We start from the raw sequence: 19,179 nt of genomic DNA, 5'->3' as shown, positions 1-19,179 counted from the left end.
AGGGAGGGAGGTGAGCCTGGAGAAGGCATGGGAGCTCATAGCCCCTTCCCACATGCCTTGCCCTGTGTATCTCTTTCATCTGGCTGTTCCTGAGTTGTCTCTTCATAATGAGTAAACTGCTTTTCGGAGTTATGTGAACAACTGTAGCAAATTATCAAACCCAAGGAAGAGGTTCTGGAAACCTCCAATTTATAGACCATCAGTTAGAAGCATAGGTGACAACCTGGACTTGCAATTGGCATCTGAAGAGGGAAACTTATAGGACTGAGCCTGTGGGATCCAACACTGTCTCTAGGCAGATAGTGTCAGAACTGAGTTAAATGGTCGGATACCCAACTGATGTTGGAGAATTGATAGATGTGGGCAAGAAACCCTCACATATTTGGTGACCAGAAGTGAAGTATTCTGTGAGTAGACTGGTGTAGAGAAAAAATAATTTTTCTCTATACCACATATTTTCTGAGACTGTGAGTTATGGCAAGTAAAATTAATATTGTAAAACATAATCTTATGATGCTACAAAGGACATACTACTTATTAGAAACAGAGTACCAGACTGGTAAATTCACTCAGTCACATCTGTAGAGATGGGGATAGCTTCAGATGATGCTACTGATTCCTTCTCAGATGATGAAATTGAGGAACAAGGATTCTTGTTTTTGTTTTTCTCCACTAGTTACTAGGCTATGCTGCTCTTATTCATAGTTTTGGTTGGAGGCATAATGTTTAATTCTTAAGGTTAAGAAGAGGGAAATAACTTAGCATTGACTTTCTCAGGGTATATGCTGATTTTGCGATGGAATAATTTAGAGGTATATTTAGTGATTACATGAAAATCCAACCTATGAAAAATGGCTAAGAGAACTACCCAGCTAGAAAATAAGACAGAATTTTTACTAGCTGTTGGGAAAAGGAGGAAGTTCATTTATAAATAGGAGAACTTGCACTTGCAACATGCAATCCCCTTAACAGGAAACCTCAGTGCAATCGAATCCATGCTCGTACCACTCTGCACGGCAGACAGTAAATTGAGTAACAGGGTGTTGAGGCAAGAAAAATTGACTTTATTCAGAAAGCCAGCCTTATCATTATAAAATGTCCATCTTTGTCTTTTGTTATCTTGAAATCTATTTTGTCAAATATAAGTATGGCTACACCTGCTATTCTGTGGGTGTTTTTTGCTTGGAGAATCATTTTCTACCCTTTTACTTTGAGTCTACCTTTGTCTTTGCAGCTGAGATGTGTCTCTTGTAGGCAGCATATGGTTGGGTTTTGGTTTTTTATCTACTCTGCTGCTCTATGCCTCTTTATTAGTGAATTCATTCCATTTACATTTAAGGTAATTATTGATGTATAAGGATTTTCTATAGCCATTTTATCTTTTGTTTTCTGGAGGCTCTATGCCTCCATTGGTTCTTTTCCTTTGTGTTTCTGTCTGTTGTTTTTTGTTTGGTGGTATTCCCTACTTCTCTCCTCTGTTTCCTGTTTAAGCCATGTGTCTTAGTTTGGGGATTTTTATGTGTGGTTACCATCAGGTTTATAAAAAAGAAAGTTGCATATATACAGTAGTTCTTTTTCTTCTGAGTACATCTAATCTTCATTCTCCTTTGCCAGTTCAAACCTTTACCCCCTCCCCCTTTATGTCTTTGTCATTAAAAATTATCCCTGTTTATGTTGTAAGATTTTTGGTGACCTTACTCGTAGTGTTGTGACCTTATGTTCTTTGTTTTAGGTAGAATGACTCCCTTGAATGTTTCCTACCATGGAGGTTTTCTGGAGATAAAATCCTCCAGCTTCTGTATGTCTGGGAAAGTCTTTATTTCTCCTTCATATTTAAAGGATAATTTTGTTGGATATATTATTCATGGCTGGTAATCTCTTTCTCAGACATTTGAATATTTGGTTCTACTCTTTTCTGGCTTGTAGCGTTTCTGCTGAGAAATCAAATGATATTCTGATGGGTTTTCTTTTGTAGATCACTTCCTTCTTTTCCCTGGCTACTTTGAGAATTTTTACTTTGTCATTAATTTTTGACAATTTTAATACAGTGTACATTGGAGAGGGCCTCTTCAGTTTGAGGTAACTAGGTGTTCTTTTTGCTTCTTAGGTTCGAGGATCTAGTTCTTTCCATAGGTTTGGGAAGTTCTCATTCACTATTTGTTTGAATAGGCTCTCTGTTCTTTTCTTCCTCTCTTCTTCTTCTGGTATGCCTATTTTTCTAATATTGCTTTTTCTGATGGAGTCAGAAATGAAAGAGCAGTTCTTGTAGAGCTCTTTCATTTTCCTTTATGCTCAGGTTTCTCTCTTCTTCCTTCTGCATCACTTCTAGACTCCTATCTTCAATATTGCTTCTTCTTTCCTTCATCTAGTTGGCTCTGTTTCCTGTGCTCAGTAGTTCATTCCTAATCTCCTTAATTGTCTGCTTCATTCCCAGGGTTTCTGATTGGTTCTTTTTTAAAGTTTCAGTCTCTTTGATGAAGTAAGTGCTCATTTTGTTCATAAATTTGTTTTCTGAGTGCACTGAATTGCCTGTCTGTATTTTCTTGCATCTCGTTGTGTATTTTCGAATTGCAATCTTGAAATTTCTGTCATTTATATCACATATTTCCATGTATTCCAGCTTGATTTCTGGAGATTTTTCATTTTCTTTCAGAGCTTCCTTGTTTCCATGGTTATTCATGATATTTGCTGGTCTCTTTTGTCTAGGTGTGTGTGTGTGTGTGTGTGTGTGTGTGTGTGTATGTATGTGTTATTGGCCCTTCTCTGTCAGCTTTCTCTGAAGAGGTCTTGCTACTATTTTCAACCAAAAGAATAAAATACATAAGAATAAACTTAACAAAGAATGTGAAAGGTCTATGTACTAAAAGCATTATTAAAAGACACAACAAAATGGAAAAATATCCCGTGTTCATAGATTGGAAGAATCAACCTAGTTAAAATGGCCATATTACCCAAAGCAATGTACAGCTTTAAAGCAATCCCAATCAAAATCTCAATGCCATTTTAAAAAAAGAAATAGAACAAAAAAATAATCATTTTTGTATGGGGCCACAAAAGACCGTGAATAGCCAAAACAATCCTGAGAAAAAAGAATGAAGCTGGAGATATCATACTACCTGACTTCAAATTATACTATAAAGCTATGATAATCAAACAGCATAGTATTGGCAGAGAAACAGACACACAGATCAGTGGAACAGAATTGAGAGCCCAATATAAAACCTCATGTGTGGGCAGATAATTTTTGACAAAGGAGCCAGAAACACATGATGGAGTAAAGATAGCCTCTTCAATAAATGTTGCTGGAAAAATTGGAAAGCATATGCAAAAGAATGAAATTGGATTATAGTTTGTCCCCATGTACAAAAATAAATTCAAAATGAATCAAAGACCTAAATATAAGACCTGAAACAATAATTACATAGAAGGAAACATAGGTACTAAACTTGTGGACCTTGGCCATAGAGAACATTTTATGAACTTGACCCCAAAGGCAAGGGAAATAAAGGCAAAAATAAATAAATGAGACTCTATCAAACTAAAAAGCTTCTGCACAACACAAGAAACCAACAACAAAACAAAGAGGCAGCCGACCAAATGGGAGATGATATTTGCAGACAATAACTCTGACAAAGGTTTAATATACAAATTATATAAAGAACTCATAAAACTCAACACCAAACAACCCAATTAAAAAATGGGCAGAGGACCGGAACAGACACCTCTCCCAAGAAGACATACAAACAGCCAATATATGAAAAGATGCTCAACCTCACTGACAATTAAAGAAATGCAAATCAAAACTACAATGAGGTACTACCTCACACCTGTTAGTATGACCATTATCAACAAGACAAGTAATAATTGTTGGAGAGGTTGTGGAGAAAAGGGAACCCTCATTCACTGCTGGTGGGAATGTAGACTGGTACAGCCACTATGGAAAACAATCTGGTGATTCCTAAAAATATTAAGAATAGAGCTACCATATGATCCAACAAACCCTCTCCTGGGTATATACTCAAAAAACTTGAAAACATTTATTTGCAAAGATATATGCACCCCTACATTCCCTGCAGCATCATTCATGGTGGCCAAGACATGGAAACAATCAAAGTGTCCTGCAATAGACAATTGGATAAAGGAGATGTGGTAATATACACAATGGAATACTACTCAACCATAAGAAAGGATAAAATACTGCCATTTGCAACAACATGGATGGATGTTGAGAATATTATGCTCAGTGAAATGAGTCAGGCAGGAACAGCTCAGAACCATATGCTTTCACTCATATATGGGATATAAAACTGAAACTTGTAAATACAAACAGGAGTGTGGTAGTTGCCAGAGGGAAGGGAGAGGGAGTGTGAGGGCTGAAGGGGGCCTAATATATGGTAATGGAAGATGATTTAACTTTGAGTGATGTGTACACAGTGCAATATACGTGTCTTGTAACATAGAAACCCATACCTGAAACCTATATGATCATATTAACCAATGTCACCCAATAAATTTAATAAAAAAAACCCCAGCAAGCTGAGAATATGGTAGACTAGCATCCCAAAGAATCATCTTGAGAAAGTACAAAATTCAGGCTTCTTTTATATCAAAGGAAGGGTAAAAGGGGAGAGAGAGGCAAGGGGTGATTGAGGATGGCAGACATCTGGGCACTAGCAGGGATCTGAGGAAGATTGTGAAACTTCTTTGTTCTTAGCCTATTGACTCTAGTTGATGTGAGTCCAGTCTTGAGGTTCCTGCAAATCTTTGATACACAATTATTATTTTTGTACATACTTCTCTTATCTTCTTGGGAAAGTACTTTCTGGTAAGGGACTGTTTTTGTAAAACTCAAGGTGCAAGTGCAATTCCTCTAATGATTAGCATGTCTATATGCAAGACTATGCAGAAGCTATTAACCTGGAGGCCATGGGGACAATACAGGCTTTCAGTCAGAGAGGCTGAGCATTTCACTGTTACATGAGGCATTCCAATTACTAGAACATCTTGGCTTGGTATAGTGCCTTGCTAGCTTTATGGACACACAGATGCTTCTGTTTTAGTCTGTCTGTGTTGGAGGTAGTGAGTCCTTATATTTCTCTGGGCTGCAAGTAGAAGCTGATAGTGAGGTGGTATACACTGAAGAGCCAACGTGCATGGAGCTTTAGCTCTGCTGGTTGAGCCCTGGCATGGAGAGTAAAGGTTCTCTCTGAGTTGGCTTCCTCTCCTTAAGAAGATGCTGGTTAATCAGAAGACTTAGGACAAAAGCCAGAGGGCTGCTTAGGAATGAAGGGCAGATATTTTCTCCTGATGGTAATTTGCTGATGAGCCAGTATACCACAGAATTTTTTTTGCTTTAAATCAACTGGCAATTCAAGTCATAAATAGAAAACAGTCCCTTAATGTAACTCTTTCATCCCTTTGTTCAATTAATAGTTGCCATGGTCTACATTTGTTAATTATTTCATGTCATCCTAGGAGATAAAAAAAGATTATTTCTTAAGAAGAGACTTCTTTCAAAATCAAAGTTTAAACTCCCCCTTGAGCAGGAAAATGCTTCTGGATCATTCCTGGAGTATCTAATGGCTTCTAACACCAAGTCTCCCAGAAGCAGTTAAATTCATGGGTATTTTTCTTATAAAGTGTGTGTGTGTGTATTTTAAAGGTCTGTGAGTCCTATTTAATAGTTGGTATGTGCTTCTTGGGCTTTCACTTTGCTCAGTTGTTTCTGATGGACACAGCGCTCTGTACTCAACTAGTTCCATGAGCGCTAGTGGACTGAGAAGAGTGGTTTTCTGTGCTCCCAGGCTGGCTGTTAGGATGTAATTGTGCAGCTTCCATTTCTCCCCTGCCTCCCCATCCCCAATATTACGTTACAATATCTAAAATTTTATCTTAGGCTTCTTTTATTCTCTGGGTAAATGAGCATGCTGGTGTTAACTTGGCATTTGAGATCCTTCACAGATTGGCCATAACCGCCTCTTTAATGCTATTATCTAACAATACAGTCACAGTCTTCTTCAGCCTTTACACCAGAGGTGCAGTTTGGGGAACATGTTTGAGGGTGGGAGTCGAGACTGGGATTACCTGCACATGCTCAAGCGGTGTGCTCAGCCCTGGTTGAACATTAGGATTGCCTGGGGAACTCAGGAGGCTCAAGTCACACCCCAAACCATTTAAGTCTCTAGGAGATGGGATCCAGGTGGTTGCTGAAGTTTGGAATCAACTCTAGGGGCAGGCATCTTCACCACAAAGAATGAGATGTTAGCCCTGGCTGGTTTGGCTTAGTGGTTGGAGCGTTGGCCTGGGAAGCAGAGAGTCCTGGGTTTGGTTCCCGCTAGGAGAAGGTCCTCCCCCCGCCCCCCAAAAAAAGAACGAAGTGTCGGTGGTTGTTTTCTCTGCCTCCTCTAATGCTCTACCTCTGATCTAAGCCCCAAATCCACATTTAGGTCTTTCAGTCTTCACTCACGTCCTCAGAGCCCCTTGTAGAACATCCTTCTTATCCTTCACTTACTCAAATCCATCTTCATGCCTGGGTTTCATTTATTAACCAGACTTCTGAACAGACCTTCCAATTTACAATGATCTCCATGGATTTTTATAACTTAAAAGGTTGCATCACTTGTCTAGTAGCTACCACACAGTGACATATGCTATGAATTGTTTTTGTCTGTACTCTCTCAATAACTATAACATGCAGCCCAGTAACCTCCTTGAAAGACCTATAAGTTTATATTAAAATATTTTGGGGACTTTTGGCTGACAGTATTTCTTATTTAAATGTAAGCTGTTGCTATTATTGTTTTAAACTGAGATTCTTTTCCTTCAAACTCAGTGTTTTTCAACTATTTTAGGCCATGGATTCCTTTGAAAATCTGGTGCAAACTATAGACCTTCCTAGAAAAGTGCTCATACAAACATACGCTCCATTTTACACACCATCAGTGGCTTCACCAGCCCCTTTGAAGCCTGTCCATGACTTGTTTTACCTGTTTTTTCTCAGCTGAGAAAAGGGATTTTTTTACGTGGGGAAACGAGAAGGAAAGTAGTTTGGGAGAGGTTATTTCTTAGGGGCCACAGTGTGGGTGTGTGAGTGGCGGCTTCTGACAGGAGGGTGGCGTTTGGTCTGAGGAGAAGAGGCCCTGTGACAGGTAGAAGGACACCAGCATTCCTCCCCTCACATATCTTGTCCTGAGCAAAGTTGGACGACCACATGGTGTAACTCCTGTGGCAAATCAGCCAGAGCTAATAGCTTCATTGGCCACTAGATGTCACCACAACACCAGTGAGTTTTGGCTTTCAGCTGTAGTGCGCCAGAGCCCAGAAGTAGCCTGGCAAGAACGCTGCAGTGACTTCCCATCAGGGACCCAATACTGCCAAATGTCGCCAGGATTTGCTTTCATTATTATTATTTTTTTTTTTTAATACAAGGAAGGCCAAGGAATGAATAAAGATATATTCAGTATAAATAAATGGAAAGGGAAAGAAAAGGTGAATGAGATAAGTCAGGTGGGGAGTACAACCTGACTCCAGTGTTCTTTCTAATTTCCCTCGGAAATGACACTTTCTTGGAAATAGATTTTGGTCTTTATGAGAAGGAATGTTGACTGGACTGGGCTTTCAGTCTCCTAAAACAGCAAGTTATTATTATATAACTCACTTTACGGATACTCCAAAATCCATTTTGAACCAATTATTAGAGTCTTTTCAATAAGAATTTGGATAATGTGCTCTTATTTAACACAAGGGCACATTTCTTGATTGAGGCATATTTTATTTCTTTTTTTTCTTTTCTCTCTTGCAATACAGCCAAGTCTGTTACCGCAGTAGGCATTAGCTCACTTTGTTTTATGGCCACACATTGCACCATTGGCCCCAGTCAAATCTTTTATAATTGCATATTTTTGGCAAGAATGTGGGTATCATAAATTTATCCTCATTGATTATAAAAAAATAGCTCGTGTCAGTATATCCTTTGACATTTACAAAAAAGTATAATATTGCATTTAATTAAAAGAGTAACCTAATGAATACATTCTTGCTTCAGCGTAGTACAATTATATCAGTAAGTCAAAGACCTAAATAGGACGCCAACTATTCTGTTCTGGAGTATTTGACAACTGAATGTGAAACTAGTTCACTTTGACTTTCTGATTTCTAGGTTTTGAAAAAAAATCCTTTGGAAGTAAATAAGCTTGGTGGGAAGGTAAGCCTAGTCCACGTGCTCCAAATCTCATGAACATTCTCTGACTGAACATGGCATTGTTGATGCAACTCTGTGTGCTTAACATAGGCTGAGCCACTTAGCCTTAACCTAGGAGACTCATAGCAGTTTGGGGAATTGAGCAGCAGCTCTTTCCATGTAAAAGGGGTTAGGAAAGGAAATGGGGGAAAGCAAGACTCTTTAAGTCTCTCTATTTTAGAATCCCTTTTGGGATGAGAATGCTGTACTTCATGGGAAGTATTCACTTGGAAATGCTGCGCCATACGAGCTGAGGAAGTAAGGGAGCCCAGGTTTGCAGCAGGCTTGTGTGGTCCTTCTGGGTAGTTTGGCCAACAAGGCTTGCTGCTCGAGCTTGCTGATGTTTTTGTTTCCTACAGGTACATAGCTTTAAGAACTACTGGGAAAAACTGAACGCCAACCTGGAATATGTTAAGTACTCCAAGCCACACTTACACTATAAGAACAGCGTGGTCAGGAGAGAATGGCACAGCCTGATCTCAGAAGAGGTATGTGTGGGTTCATGAGAACAAAGCAAGAGGCAAAAACATGGCATGTTAGATCCAGGTAATACCTGCAAGTCATAAGGCTGGCTTACATTTGCAACACCCTCCCCAGTTACCAGGCACTTTTACGTTGTTGCTACTGATCTCCCAATAGGCAGACACAGGGGCTTCTCTGATGCTTCTTTGGGTGATGGAACCCTTCTGTATCTTGATTGTGGTGGTACATGAATCTACGCATGTGATAAAATGACAGAACTATACACTCGTTATGCTAGTCTCAATTTCCTGATTTGGACCGTGTACCATGTACAGTCATTTATATAAGATATAAACATTGGGGAGAGCTCAGGTGAAGAGTACCTGACATCTCTCTGTAGGACTATTGTATATAGTTGTAGTATTGTTGTATATAGCTGACTTGCAACTTCCTGTAAATCTATAATAGTTTCAGAGGAACAATTTCTTAATAATCTAGTTTTTTTTTTTTTTTTTTACCTTTTTACCTGGAAAGTACATTTCTTTTTTCTGAAACTGTTAATTATATTACATTATGTCCTTGATGTGAGAAATGTCACCCACAAGACCTTCACCTTTCACACCTCTGACATATTCTCACTCCTAGAAAACAGGAAAAAGAAGGTCCAAGGTGTATGTGAAGAATATTCTTGATAATGCAGTAAAGTAAGTAAAATTGGGGATTCTTATATCCATAAGATGATTACTGTTTGCATTATTTTGTTGGCTACCTTTCATGGAAACAGCTTACTTTCTTTGTGTATCCTTTGTGTCTGATGCTGTCAGCTTACTGAGAGTGCAGCCACCTGGACCTATAGGGGTTTCTAGTGGGAAAGTTTAGCTGTTAAGCCTTACAGGTTTGTATCCTATAGATGGATGGTTGATAAGAAAGTGGTAAACAAAGCTCTTATTTATTGAGCACTTTAGTGGGGTACAGACAGTAAGCTGATTTTAAAAAGTGTTATTGGGGGACTTCCAGTCAGGATGGCAGTGTAGGTAAATGTGGTACTCACCTCGTCCACAACCACATCAAAATTATAACTAAACTACAGAACAACCATCCCTCAGAACCACTTGAAATAGAGCTGAATGGAAGTCCTACAACTACAAAATTAAAGAAGAAGCCACATGGAGACTGGTAGGAGGGGTGGAGACACAGACAGGCTGGTCCCACACCCACGTGTGGCGGATAAAAATCAGGAGGGATACCTCGGCTGTGAAAGTACTTTCTGAGGAGTGAGGGGTCCCTGTCCTACACCAGGCCCCCAGCTCAGGGTTCCAGTGCCAGGAAGAGAAGTCCCCATAACTTCAGGCTATAAAAACCAGTGGGAATTGAGGCTGAGGGAGGCTGAGGCTTCTAGAGGCCCAGGCAGTTCCTCATAAAGGGGCTGCCCATGGACTTACTTAGACTTACTCCTTCTGGGCTCCAGCGATGGGGAGGCAGTTTGAAAGACACCAGGGTCATACAGGGAAGAACTGAGTTGTTTGGCACTGGGGCAAGAGCTGGAGAGGCAGCTTTCTCCCAGACAGAAGTGCTGGCAGAGGCCATTGTTCCTTTGGTGAGCTCTTCCCACACAGGGCAGACAGACAGGCACCATTTCTGGGACTCCAGCTACTTGGCCCACACTGTTTACCTAGTGATTCCCTGAGGTCCTGCCCTACCCAAGTTTTGAACTCACCCAAGATATTTCCAGTGGCTTTACCATAGGATTGGTCTGTTTTGGCTCCTGCTTCAGATTTTCCTAAATTCTCTCAAGCAGCATCTGGCCTCAGCAAGCCCTGTACCTCTCCCTAAGTGGCTCCAGGTCTGGCACTAGAAGCAGCAACCTTGGTTCACAGGTTGGCTTTTCCTGGGCACCTCCAAGCCCAGCACAAGAAGCAGCCATCTGCAGATCACTTTGTAGCTTATGCCGGGTAGCCCTGGGTAGAACATAGGCAGAGGCTGACCTTACCACAGAGCCAGCATAACCAGTGGACAGCTTCAGACCGAGGCTTCTAGTCAGTAGTCAGTGGACACAGCCAGTCCTTGAAGCTGAGCAGCCTGAGTAAATCCCTCCTATTGACATGCCAACAGCAATCAACACTTAATTACAACAGAAGGGTGGACAATACACATGAGGGATGCAACTGGAGGGCCCAGCTGGGGTGATCAGGGAGGTTGTACCACTGGACTCTGCAGGACACCTACAGTAGGCCACACTAGGAAGCCTAGAAGACATAGCAACTCTGCCTAATACATAGAAACAAACACAAGGAGGCAGCCACAATGAGGAGACAAAGAAGTATGTCCCAAATGAAAGAACCAGAACAAAACTCCAGGAAAAGAACAAAGTGAAATGGAAATAAGCAATCAATCAGATGCAGAGTTTAAAACACTGGTTATAGCCCTGGCCAGTTTGGCTCAGCGGTTAGAGCGTCAGCCTGCGGTCCAGAGAGACCCGGGTTCGGTTCCCGCTAAGGGCACGTACTTCGGTTGCAGTTTGTCCCCGGCCCTGGTTGGTCGTGCGGGTGGCAGCCACTTGATGTGTCCCTTCACGTCGATGTTTCTCTCTCTCTCTCCCTTCCTCTCTCTCCCTCCCACTCTATCTGTACAAAAAATGGAAAAATATCCTCGGGTGAGGATAATAAATAAATAAATAAATAAATAAATAAATAAAACAAAACACTGGTTATAAGGATGCTCAAGTGCATAAAAAAGGACCAGTGAAAAATTATGGACGTGCTAACTGAAATAAAGAATAATTACAGGCAATCTGTAGTAGAGTAGGTAAAGCTGAGAAGCAAACCATTGATTTGGAATATAAGGAAGTAGAAAACACCCAATCAGAACAGCAAAAAGAAAAAAAAAATGAGGATACTATAAGGAACCTTTGGGACAACTTTAAGTATACCAATATTTGCATTGTGTGGGTGTCAGAAGAAGAAAGAGGGCAATAAATTGAAATCCTATTTGAAACAATAATGACAGAAAACTCCCCTAACTTGGTGAAGGAAACAAAGCACAGAGAGTCCCAAACAAAATGAACCCCAAGAGGCCCACACCAAGACACATCATCAAAATGCAAAAGGTTCAAGACAAAGAAAGAATCTTAAAAGCAGCAAGGGAAAAGCAGTCAGTTACCTACAAGGGAGCTCCCATAAGACTGTCAGTTGATTTCTCAAAAGAAACTTTGCAGGCCAGAAGGGAGTGGCAAGAAATATTCAAAGTAATGAAAAGCAAGGACCTATAACCAAGCTTACTCTATCCTGCAAAGCTATCATTTAGAATCAGTGGACATATAAAGAGATTTCCAGATAAGAAAAAGCTAAAGGAGTTCATCACCACCAAACCAGTATCATATGAAATGTTGAAGTGTCTTCTTGAAGAAAAAGATAAAAAAATATAAGCAATAAAGTAACAATAAATAAATATCTATCAACAATTGAGTCTACAAACAAAATGAACAAGCAGAACAAAAACAGACTCATAGATACAGAGAACTTTTTGTTGGTTGCCCGACAGGAAGGGGGTTAGGGGGATAGGTGAAAAAGGTGAAGGTATTGAGAACTACAAATAGGTTAGACTAGCAAACCTCAAAAGGAAGGGGAGCGGTGGGAAGAGATAAACCAAAGAATTTATATGCATATGTGCATAACCAATGGACATAGATCCAATAGTGTGGGGAAGGCAGGAGGGGGGAGGGAGATGTGAGGAGGGGGTCAGTGGGGGGAAATATCTATGATACATTCAACAATAAAGATAAGTTTTAATACTACTACTACTACTAATAATAAAGTATTAGCGTGCTGGTGAGCTTGCTCTTATTTTGAAAGCAGATTTTCTGGATAGCGAGTCATCTCAGAGTGCTACAAGTACTCTGTTCTATTTTCTGTTCTCTTTATTTCCAATAACTGAGAGCTGCAATTGTTCTAAATTATTGTCATTGTTTGTACTAAAGGGATTTGAGTTTTATAATGGTCTAATGTAGCTTTTGCCAAGTTGATTAAAGTTTTTGAGGTTTTCACCAGTCTGAGAACAGTTTCTGTAGGGGTTTTATGACTTGTTAAAGGAGGAAATCTTTGTATGGTATTGTGGCTTTTATTTTTAAAAATTCTTCCTGTGTGAGTAACATTGGCTAATTTCTTTGTAGGGTGATTTCTAACCTAGAAGCAAAGACTTTGGGTAAGAAAAGACCTGTAATTGAGCCTTTTGGATTCCAGCCAGTGTTTTGTTTGTAACACCCTTCGTCCTTCCCCTGTGGCTTGGCAAGAAAACCACTTACAGCAGGGTAGTGAAGGCAGCTCCCTTTACTATCTTCCTGTCCAAGTGGCCACTCCGCTTCTTCCATGTCTGTCTTGGCACCAGGACCTTCAGGGACGGCTGCTGAATGTGCTTTTACTGGACGGTCCCTGAGTGTGGGCCTCTGGTTTTCATTATTTTCCCTCATGGAGTTGATCTAGTTAACATGCCCACTGGCTGTACCACAGGATGCACTTTGGAAATTCCCTTGGCCCAGGGCTGTGCTCCCTCCAGCTGTCTGTTATACAAGGGCCTTTGACTTGCGTGCCCTTTCATTTTGGTTGATACTTGGGCACTCACTTGGCGAGGTCATAAGGGCACAAAGATGAGGGGCCTCTAGGTAAGCACTGTGATTATGGGGGGAGAGTATGGGCATGGAGCCAGACAGAACCGGGCTTCAGTTCCAGCGTGGTCACATGCTAACTGTGTCCTCTTAGGCAAGCCATTTATTCATTTTGTGTGGTCCTCCATTTTGTAAGGGTGAGGAAAAAAGGAGAGTAAATGTATAATGTTTATAGCACCTACTATAGCACTTGGCACATGGGGGATACCTGGGGTGGCTTGTTTGTCATTAGTGTATGAGGAAGAAATGCTAACACATAATTACTAAGCCAGGTACAGGGTGCAGTGTTGAGGGGCGAGGTCAGGAGCGGGGAAGGACGGGGACTTAGCTAGTGAAACTGGGGGAAGAGAAGGCTAAGCATAGTCAGATATAAGCCCTTTTGTGGTTTTGTCAGTGAAACTTTTCATGGCTCATAAAAGTCAGTCTTTATTTTAAAAGCTGTTGTTTTTTATATCTCACTTCTGTTTTATGGGCCTAGATATTTAGGTATATGTTGAGTGACCGTAATGGAAATTATTTTATACAGTGTGTTGCTCCTCATCCACAGCTGTGCACACAACCCACATGAACTGTGACAGTGAACCTGTCAGCCAGCTCAGGCAGACAGAACCTGGGCCCACTGCATAGCCCCTGGGACCAGCCTCTGCTCTGTCACCAGGTCATCCATGTCGGAAGCCAGGGTCTCTGTCACCAGCACCAGGCAGCAGCAGTTGGCAGGGTCCTGCCCAGTGCACAGGGGTGTGAATGTGTGTGATCCAGGGGTTTGCAATATAGGAAATGTTGCTGGTCTTGTCTATTTCTGTTGTGCCCACCCTCCAGCTCCTGTTACTCCCCTCCCACTCCTGTCTGTTAGGCCTGTTTGCATCCTGTGACTAGTCATTTTCTCTTGACACCCTTTTGGGAACTTGTCCCTTTCTCGCACTGCTTTGCTTGTGCTAATTTCCTAGGAAGGATGACATCACTGCCAGAAACGGAACACTCATGTGAAATTCAGGGCTGCCAGGCTCAAGTCCTGCACTGTTTCATCTTAATCAGGAAGGTTGTGTGGGATCCAGATAGGATTTTTCCTGAGGCGTCCAGAGGCATCCACGTTCTCCCACAGGAGTTGTCAGCTCAGACCAGTGTAGTTTGGTCCTCCTGACAGGGGCTGTGCCTCAGCAGCTCTGAAACAGGAAGAGCTGGGCAGAGGTACTGAGGTGCCATTAGAAGGAGTGTTAGGGCAGATCTTCCAAAGAGACTGCTCGCCTGCCCCTCTGGTCTTGCTGGTGAAGTGCAAGACACATTGGAGAAGTGCTGTTTGATTTTACCTTACATGCCACTTTTCCATCTTGATCTAGTTGTCTTTCAGTCTGATAACTTATATCAATTAGTATTATTGCCACAGTAATTGACTGGTCCCCTCAGCTTAGTAATTCCCAAAGACACTGAACTATGGGAGGCCAGAAAGAAGGGAGTCATGTGATCCTTCCACCAAGTCCCTGTCCCTGGGTTTACGTCCCCCTTAGAGTTAAGAGAGGTTACTCTGTCTCCAGTGAAGCAGAAATTCTCAGACAGTGGTGAGTTTTTGTGTTGAAGAGAAATCAAAGCCAGAGCCTGTTGGTGTTGACATATGTGTTCCTTCCTCCTCCCTTCCTCCCTCCCTTCATTCCCTCCTGGTCTCTGCCTGTCTCTGTTGCCCAGAGCTCTTTGTAAGTCACCTGAATGAGAAGTTCAGCTTACCTAGTGAAAATTTTTTATTTTATCTGGGAACTGTTAAGTTTTCCCAATGACTAAGAGCGGGGAAACCCAGGCTTTGCTCTGCTTCCAGTCCATTTCCTGTAGACCACCCTGCTTGACAATTGCTCTGTTTAGTTTCAGAGCCAAGATTGGCACCCCTCTTCCAGGAGGAAGACAACCACCAGAGGCTGCTTGTGGGGCTGGTAAGTGGTCCGTGGGCTGTTTAGTAAACAATGGGCCCCAAGAAAGAGGAAAGGGCTAGATTGTACTTTTCATTCGGATCTCGCTTTCATTCTTTCAACACAGCTGTGTCCAGCCACTGTAGGCTCTGTGTGTTCGGTGGTGAGGAACACATACATGATTTCTGCCCTCTTGGAATTATGGTCTAGTGGAGGAGACACACATTAATCAATTGCTTCAATAAATATATAATTATAAAACATCATAAGGAAATGTACATTGAGAGTTTTTAAAATGAAGAAAAAGCAACATCTTTGTGGCATTAGTATTTCGGTTTAAAATAAAACAGAATAAAGTATTCTTTCTCAAGAAGTACTACTACTAGGAAGACCAAAGAAATATAAAGAAAAATAAATTAAAGAGCAGAACTGGTAAATAACTCCAAATCTTTAAAAGACTGATTAGAGATATTAGGAAAGTCTCATAAAACATTTTTAATACTGTGCAGGTTTAAGAATGGTATAATCTGTTACTAGATATGGCAGGTTAAAAAAAGAAAAAAATATATAAATAAATATTCATACACTTAAAAATTCTAGTTAAACAGAGTATCCTTGGCAAATAGAATGACCAAACTTGAGCCAAGAAGAAATAGATGACCTGAAAGCACAATAATTATAAAATAATTAGAAAAGCATGTCAAAGGCTATCTCCAAAAAAAGGCCCCAAGTTATTTAATGAGTCTGTTCTTTCAGACTTTTAAGGACCAGGTCATTCTCATGGTATGTAAATTATTTTTGAAAAAAGATGGGAAGCTTCTCTTCTTTTTTTTTCTTTTCCATTTTTTTGTTCAGATAGAGTGGGAGGGAGAGAGAGGAAGAAAGAGAGAGAGAGAAACAGCGATGTGAAAGGGACACATCTAGTGGCTGCCACCCACACGACTCAACCAGGGCCGGGGACAAACTGCAACCGAGGTACATGCCCTTAGCGGGAACTGAACTCGAGTCTCTCTAGACCACGGGCCGATGCTCTAATCGCTGAGCCAAACCGGCCAGGGCGGGAAGCTTCTCAATCACTTAAAAAAAGCCAGCATAACCTTAAATGACATGATCACTTTTGCTTATGAATATAGATACCACAAGCTTAAAGTACTTTCCAGTGGTCTTTTTGAAAATACAGTGTGTCTAAGTGGAGTTCTTTCTAGGAAAGTTTAATATTAGGAAATATATTAATGCAATTCATCACATTACTAGGTCAAAGAAGAAAAATGATGATCTCCTATGCTAAAAGTTGATAAAAGTAAAATTCTACTTTTGAAATACAGTAACTCGAAAAGACAAAGAATAATCTAATACTAATAGCCAACATCCTTGTTAATGGAATATTGGAGGCATTTCTATTAAAATCAGAAAGAAGTTAAGGATCCTTGTGATCTTAACTAAAATTTTACAGGGTTCTGGAAATTCTAGCCAATGCAATAAGAAACAAAAGTAAAAGAAGATGCTAACACTGTCTAATGCTACAAAACAACAAAATGATCAACTGGGAAAATGAAAAATAAGGAAGAAATTAGTAAGCTGGTGATTCTATATATATTGTCTTTTTTAAAATCAGGATTAACCAGTTTGAAATAATAATGAAAAACAATACCCATTTACAAGTACTTAGGATTTAGGTTAATAGCATACAAGTTAAAAGCCAATATATTTCTCTGACAGTCGACCAAATGACTCACTGATACAGTAAAGAGGTGTGGGACTGTCTTTACCAGATGTCTGAATGTGTTGTTAATCTACACTGATAGAAACAATATGGTGCTTGTACAAAAATAGACAGTCAGTAGCTAGTTTAAATTAGAATCTGTAGTGTATGATATTTGAGGCATTTAAAAGTCAACGTGGAAATAAATTATTTTTAATAAACCAACCAGTCAATGGTTGTCTATTTGTAAAAAAAAAAAAAATTAAGTTAGATTCTTCCTATCCCAAGTACCACCACCTTATACCATAAACCAATGATTTTCAACATTTTTCATCTCCTGGCACACACAAACTAATTACTAAAATTCTGCAGCATATCAAAAAATACATTTTTTGCCAAAAAAGATAGGTATAATTTTGATTCATTCACACCTGAGGGCTGTTGTGTTGTCTGTTGTCATTTTTATTTGATAATCTAAGGGAAAAGAGGTCAGTGTCCCTGACTAAATAGTCAGGTATTATGTTTTAAAAATTCTTGTGGCACACCAGTTGAAAATTGCTGCCATAAACCAACAGAATTATCAGATAAATAAAAGAGTCTAATATAAGATGTTTAACATTATGAAAGAATTTGGATAGTTAAATAGTTTTGAAATAGAAAAGGCCTTTTAGTGTATTATTGAACATAGACATATAGAAAAAGACAGATTGAAAACCTAAAACATAAAAACAAAAGTCAAAAAATAAATTTGGGCCCTGGCCGGTTTGGCTCAGCAGGATCTGTGGTCCTGAGAGACCCGGGTTCGGTTCCCGCTAAGGGCACGTACCTCGGTTGCAGTTTGTCCCCGTCCCTGGTCAGTTGTGTGGGTGGCAGCCACTCGATGTGTTCCTTTCACATCGATGTTTCTCTCTCTCTCTCTCTGTTCCTCTCTCTCCCTCCCACTCTACTTGAACAAAAATGGAAAAATGTCCTCGGGTGAGGATAAAAAAAAAAAAAAAAAAAATTTGGAAAAAATATTTGCAATATATGTGATAAATGGTTAACATTTAGTATATAAGTAGTTTATAGATCAATAAGAGAACTACACAGCAGAAGGAAATGAATAAAGACTGTGACCAATGAATTTTTTAAAAAGTAAATTTAGGCCAAACATCTTGAGTTGGGAGAGGAGAAGAAAATATTTGTTTTACCATGGCTATAATCAAATGACTAATAGAACATGTGTTTTTGATTGTTTGTTTTTTATTGCCCATCAAATTGACAACAATTTAAAAATCACACGAGCGCCCTGGCCTGTTTGGTTCAGCGGTTGGAACGTCAGCCTGCAGACCAGAGAGTCCCGGGTTCGGTTGCTGCTAGGGGCATGTGTCAAAAAAAAAAAAAAAAAAAGAAGAAGAAGAAAAAAAATCACACTAGCAAAGTTCAGGATTCAGGGAATTGGACAGCCTCATTCAGTACAGTTGAGAATTAGTGTAACCACAATGGAAGGCATTTTGGTGATGTCTCCACAAACCTTAAGTGTGTGACCCAACAAATTCCATTTCTAGGAATTTAGTCTGACAAAATATCTAGGGATATGGCAAATAACTTTTGTTTGGAATTCTTTGGAGAATTCTCATCAGAGCCTGGAGCTTGACTCTCAGTTGCTTTCTGGACTTTGGATAAATCAGAAATAATTGCTCTTGAAACATTGATGCCCCTGATTTATGCTCATCAGAGGAAGATTGAGGGTTATGCATTTCTGCTGGCCCGATCTTCAGATCCAATATTTTCATATTAATAAGAAATTTTAATAAATGTATCTAATTCAAACAAGTTGCAGGTGTGAATGGATAGGTTGCAACTTATCTAATTTATATCCTATTTTCAGATGGTGTCTGAACTAAAAGACCACCTTTTGAGACACCTACAGGGTGTAGAAAAGAAGAAAATTGAACAGATGGTTCTGGACTACAGTTCAAAACTGGTTGGTTTCGATTTTTGCTTTTTACTCCTGGGCCCCTCCTATATAGTTTCTAGTATATGGTTCAGTATATTTTCCAAATTAGGTTTTTGGAGGTCTCCCATTTTCAAACCAGTATATTTGGTGCTATAGAATGAGGAAAGTGGGGGAGGGGGGGTCAAAACAAAGAGAACTCGGTTTTGAAAGTGGCCTATTGCACTCGCTTCAAATAGAGATTATGTGCTCATGAAACATAGAACAGTGATGAATTTAGCATGA

General features: G+C 40.1%; 1 protein-coding gene across 3 annotated transcripts in view; it reads left to right on the top strand.

Annotated features, from left to right (window-relative positions):
- The window catches only part of LOC118620488 (gamma-secretase activating protein), a 64,731-nt gene that overhangs the window by 32,637 nt on the left and 12,915 nt on the right, over positions 1–19,179 (top strand). For 2 of the 3 annotated variants that reach the window (XM_036247602.1, XM_036247600.1), the window contains 6 exons: positions 8,159–8,203; positions 8,599–8,727; positions 9,347–9,405; positions 12,870–12,901; positions 15,213–15,280; positions 18,829–18,924. In XM_036247602.1, coding sequence (XP_036103495.1) covers positions 8,159–8,203; positions 8,599–8,727; positions 9,347–9,405; positions 12,870–12,901; positions 15,213–15,280; positions 18,829–18,924 — 429 coding nt within the window. The remainder of the gene's footprint in view (positions 1–8,158; positions 8,204–8,598; positions 8,728–9,346; positions 9,406–12,869; positions 12,902–15,212; positions 15,281–18,828; positions 18,925–19,179) is intronic. The other variant, XM_036247601.1, reaches the window with a different exon arrangement.

This window comes from Molossus molossus, unplaced genomic scaffold (genome assembly GCF_014108415.1).
Source record: "Molossus molossus isolate mMolMol1 unplaced genomic scaffold, mMolMol1.p scaffold_m16_p_7, whole genome shotgun sequence".
Classification (NCBI taxonomy): domain Eukaryota; kingdom Metazoa; phylum Chordata; class Mammalia; order Chiroptera; family Molossidae; genus Molossus; species Molossus molossus.
Note: the sequence above shows the minus strand (reverse complement) of the source record. Positions and strands in the feature narration are given on the sequence as shown.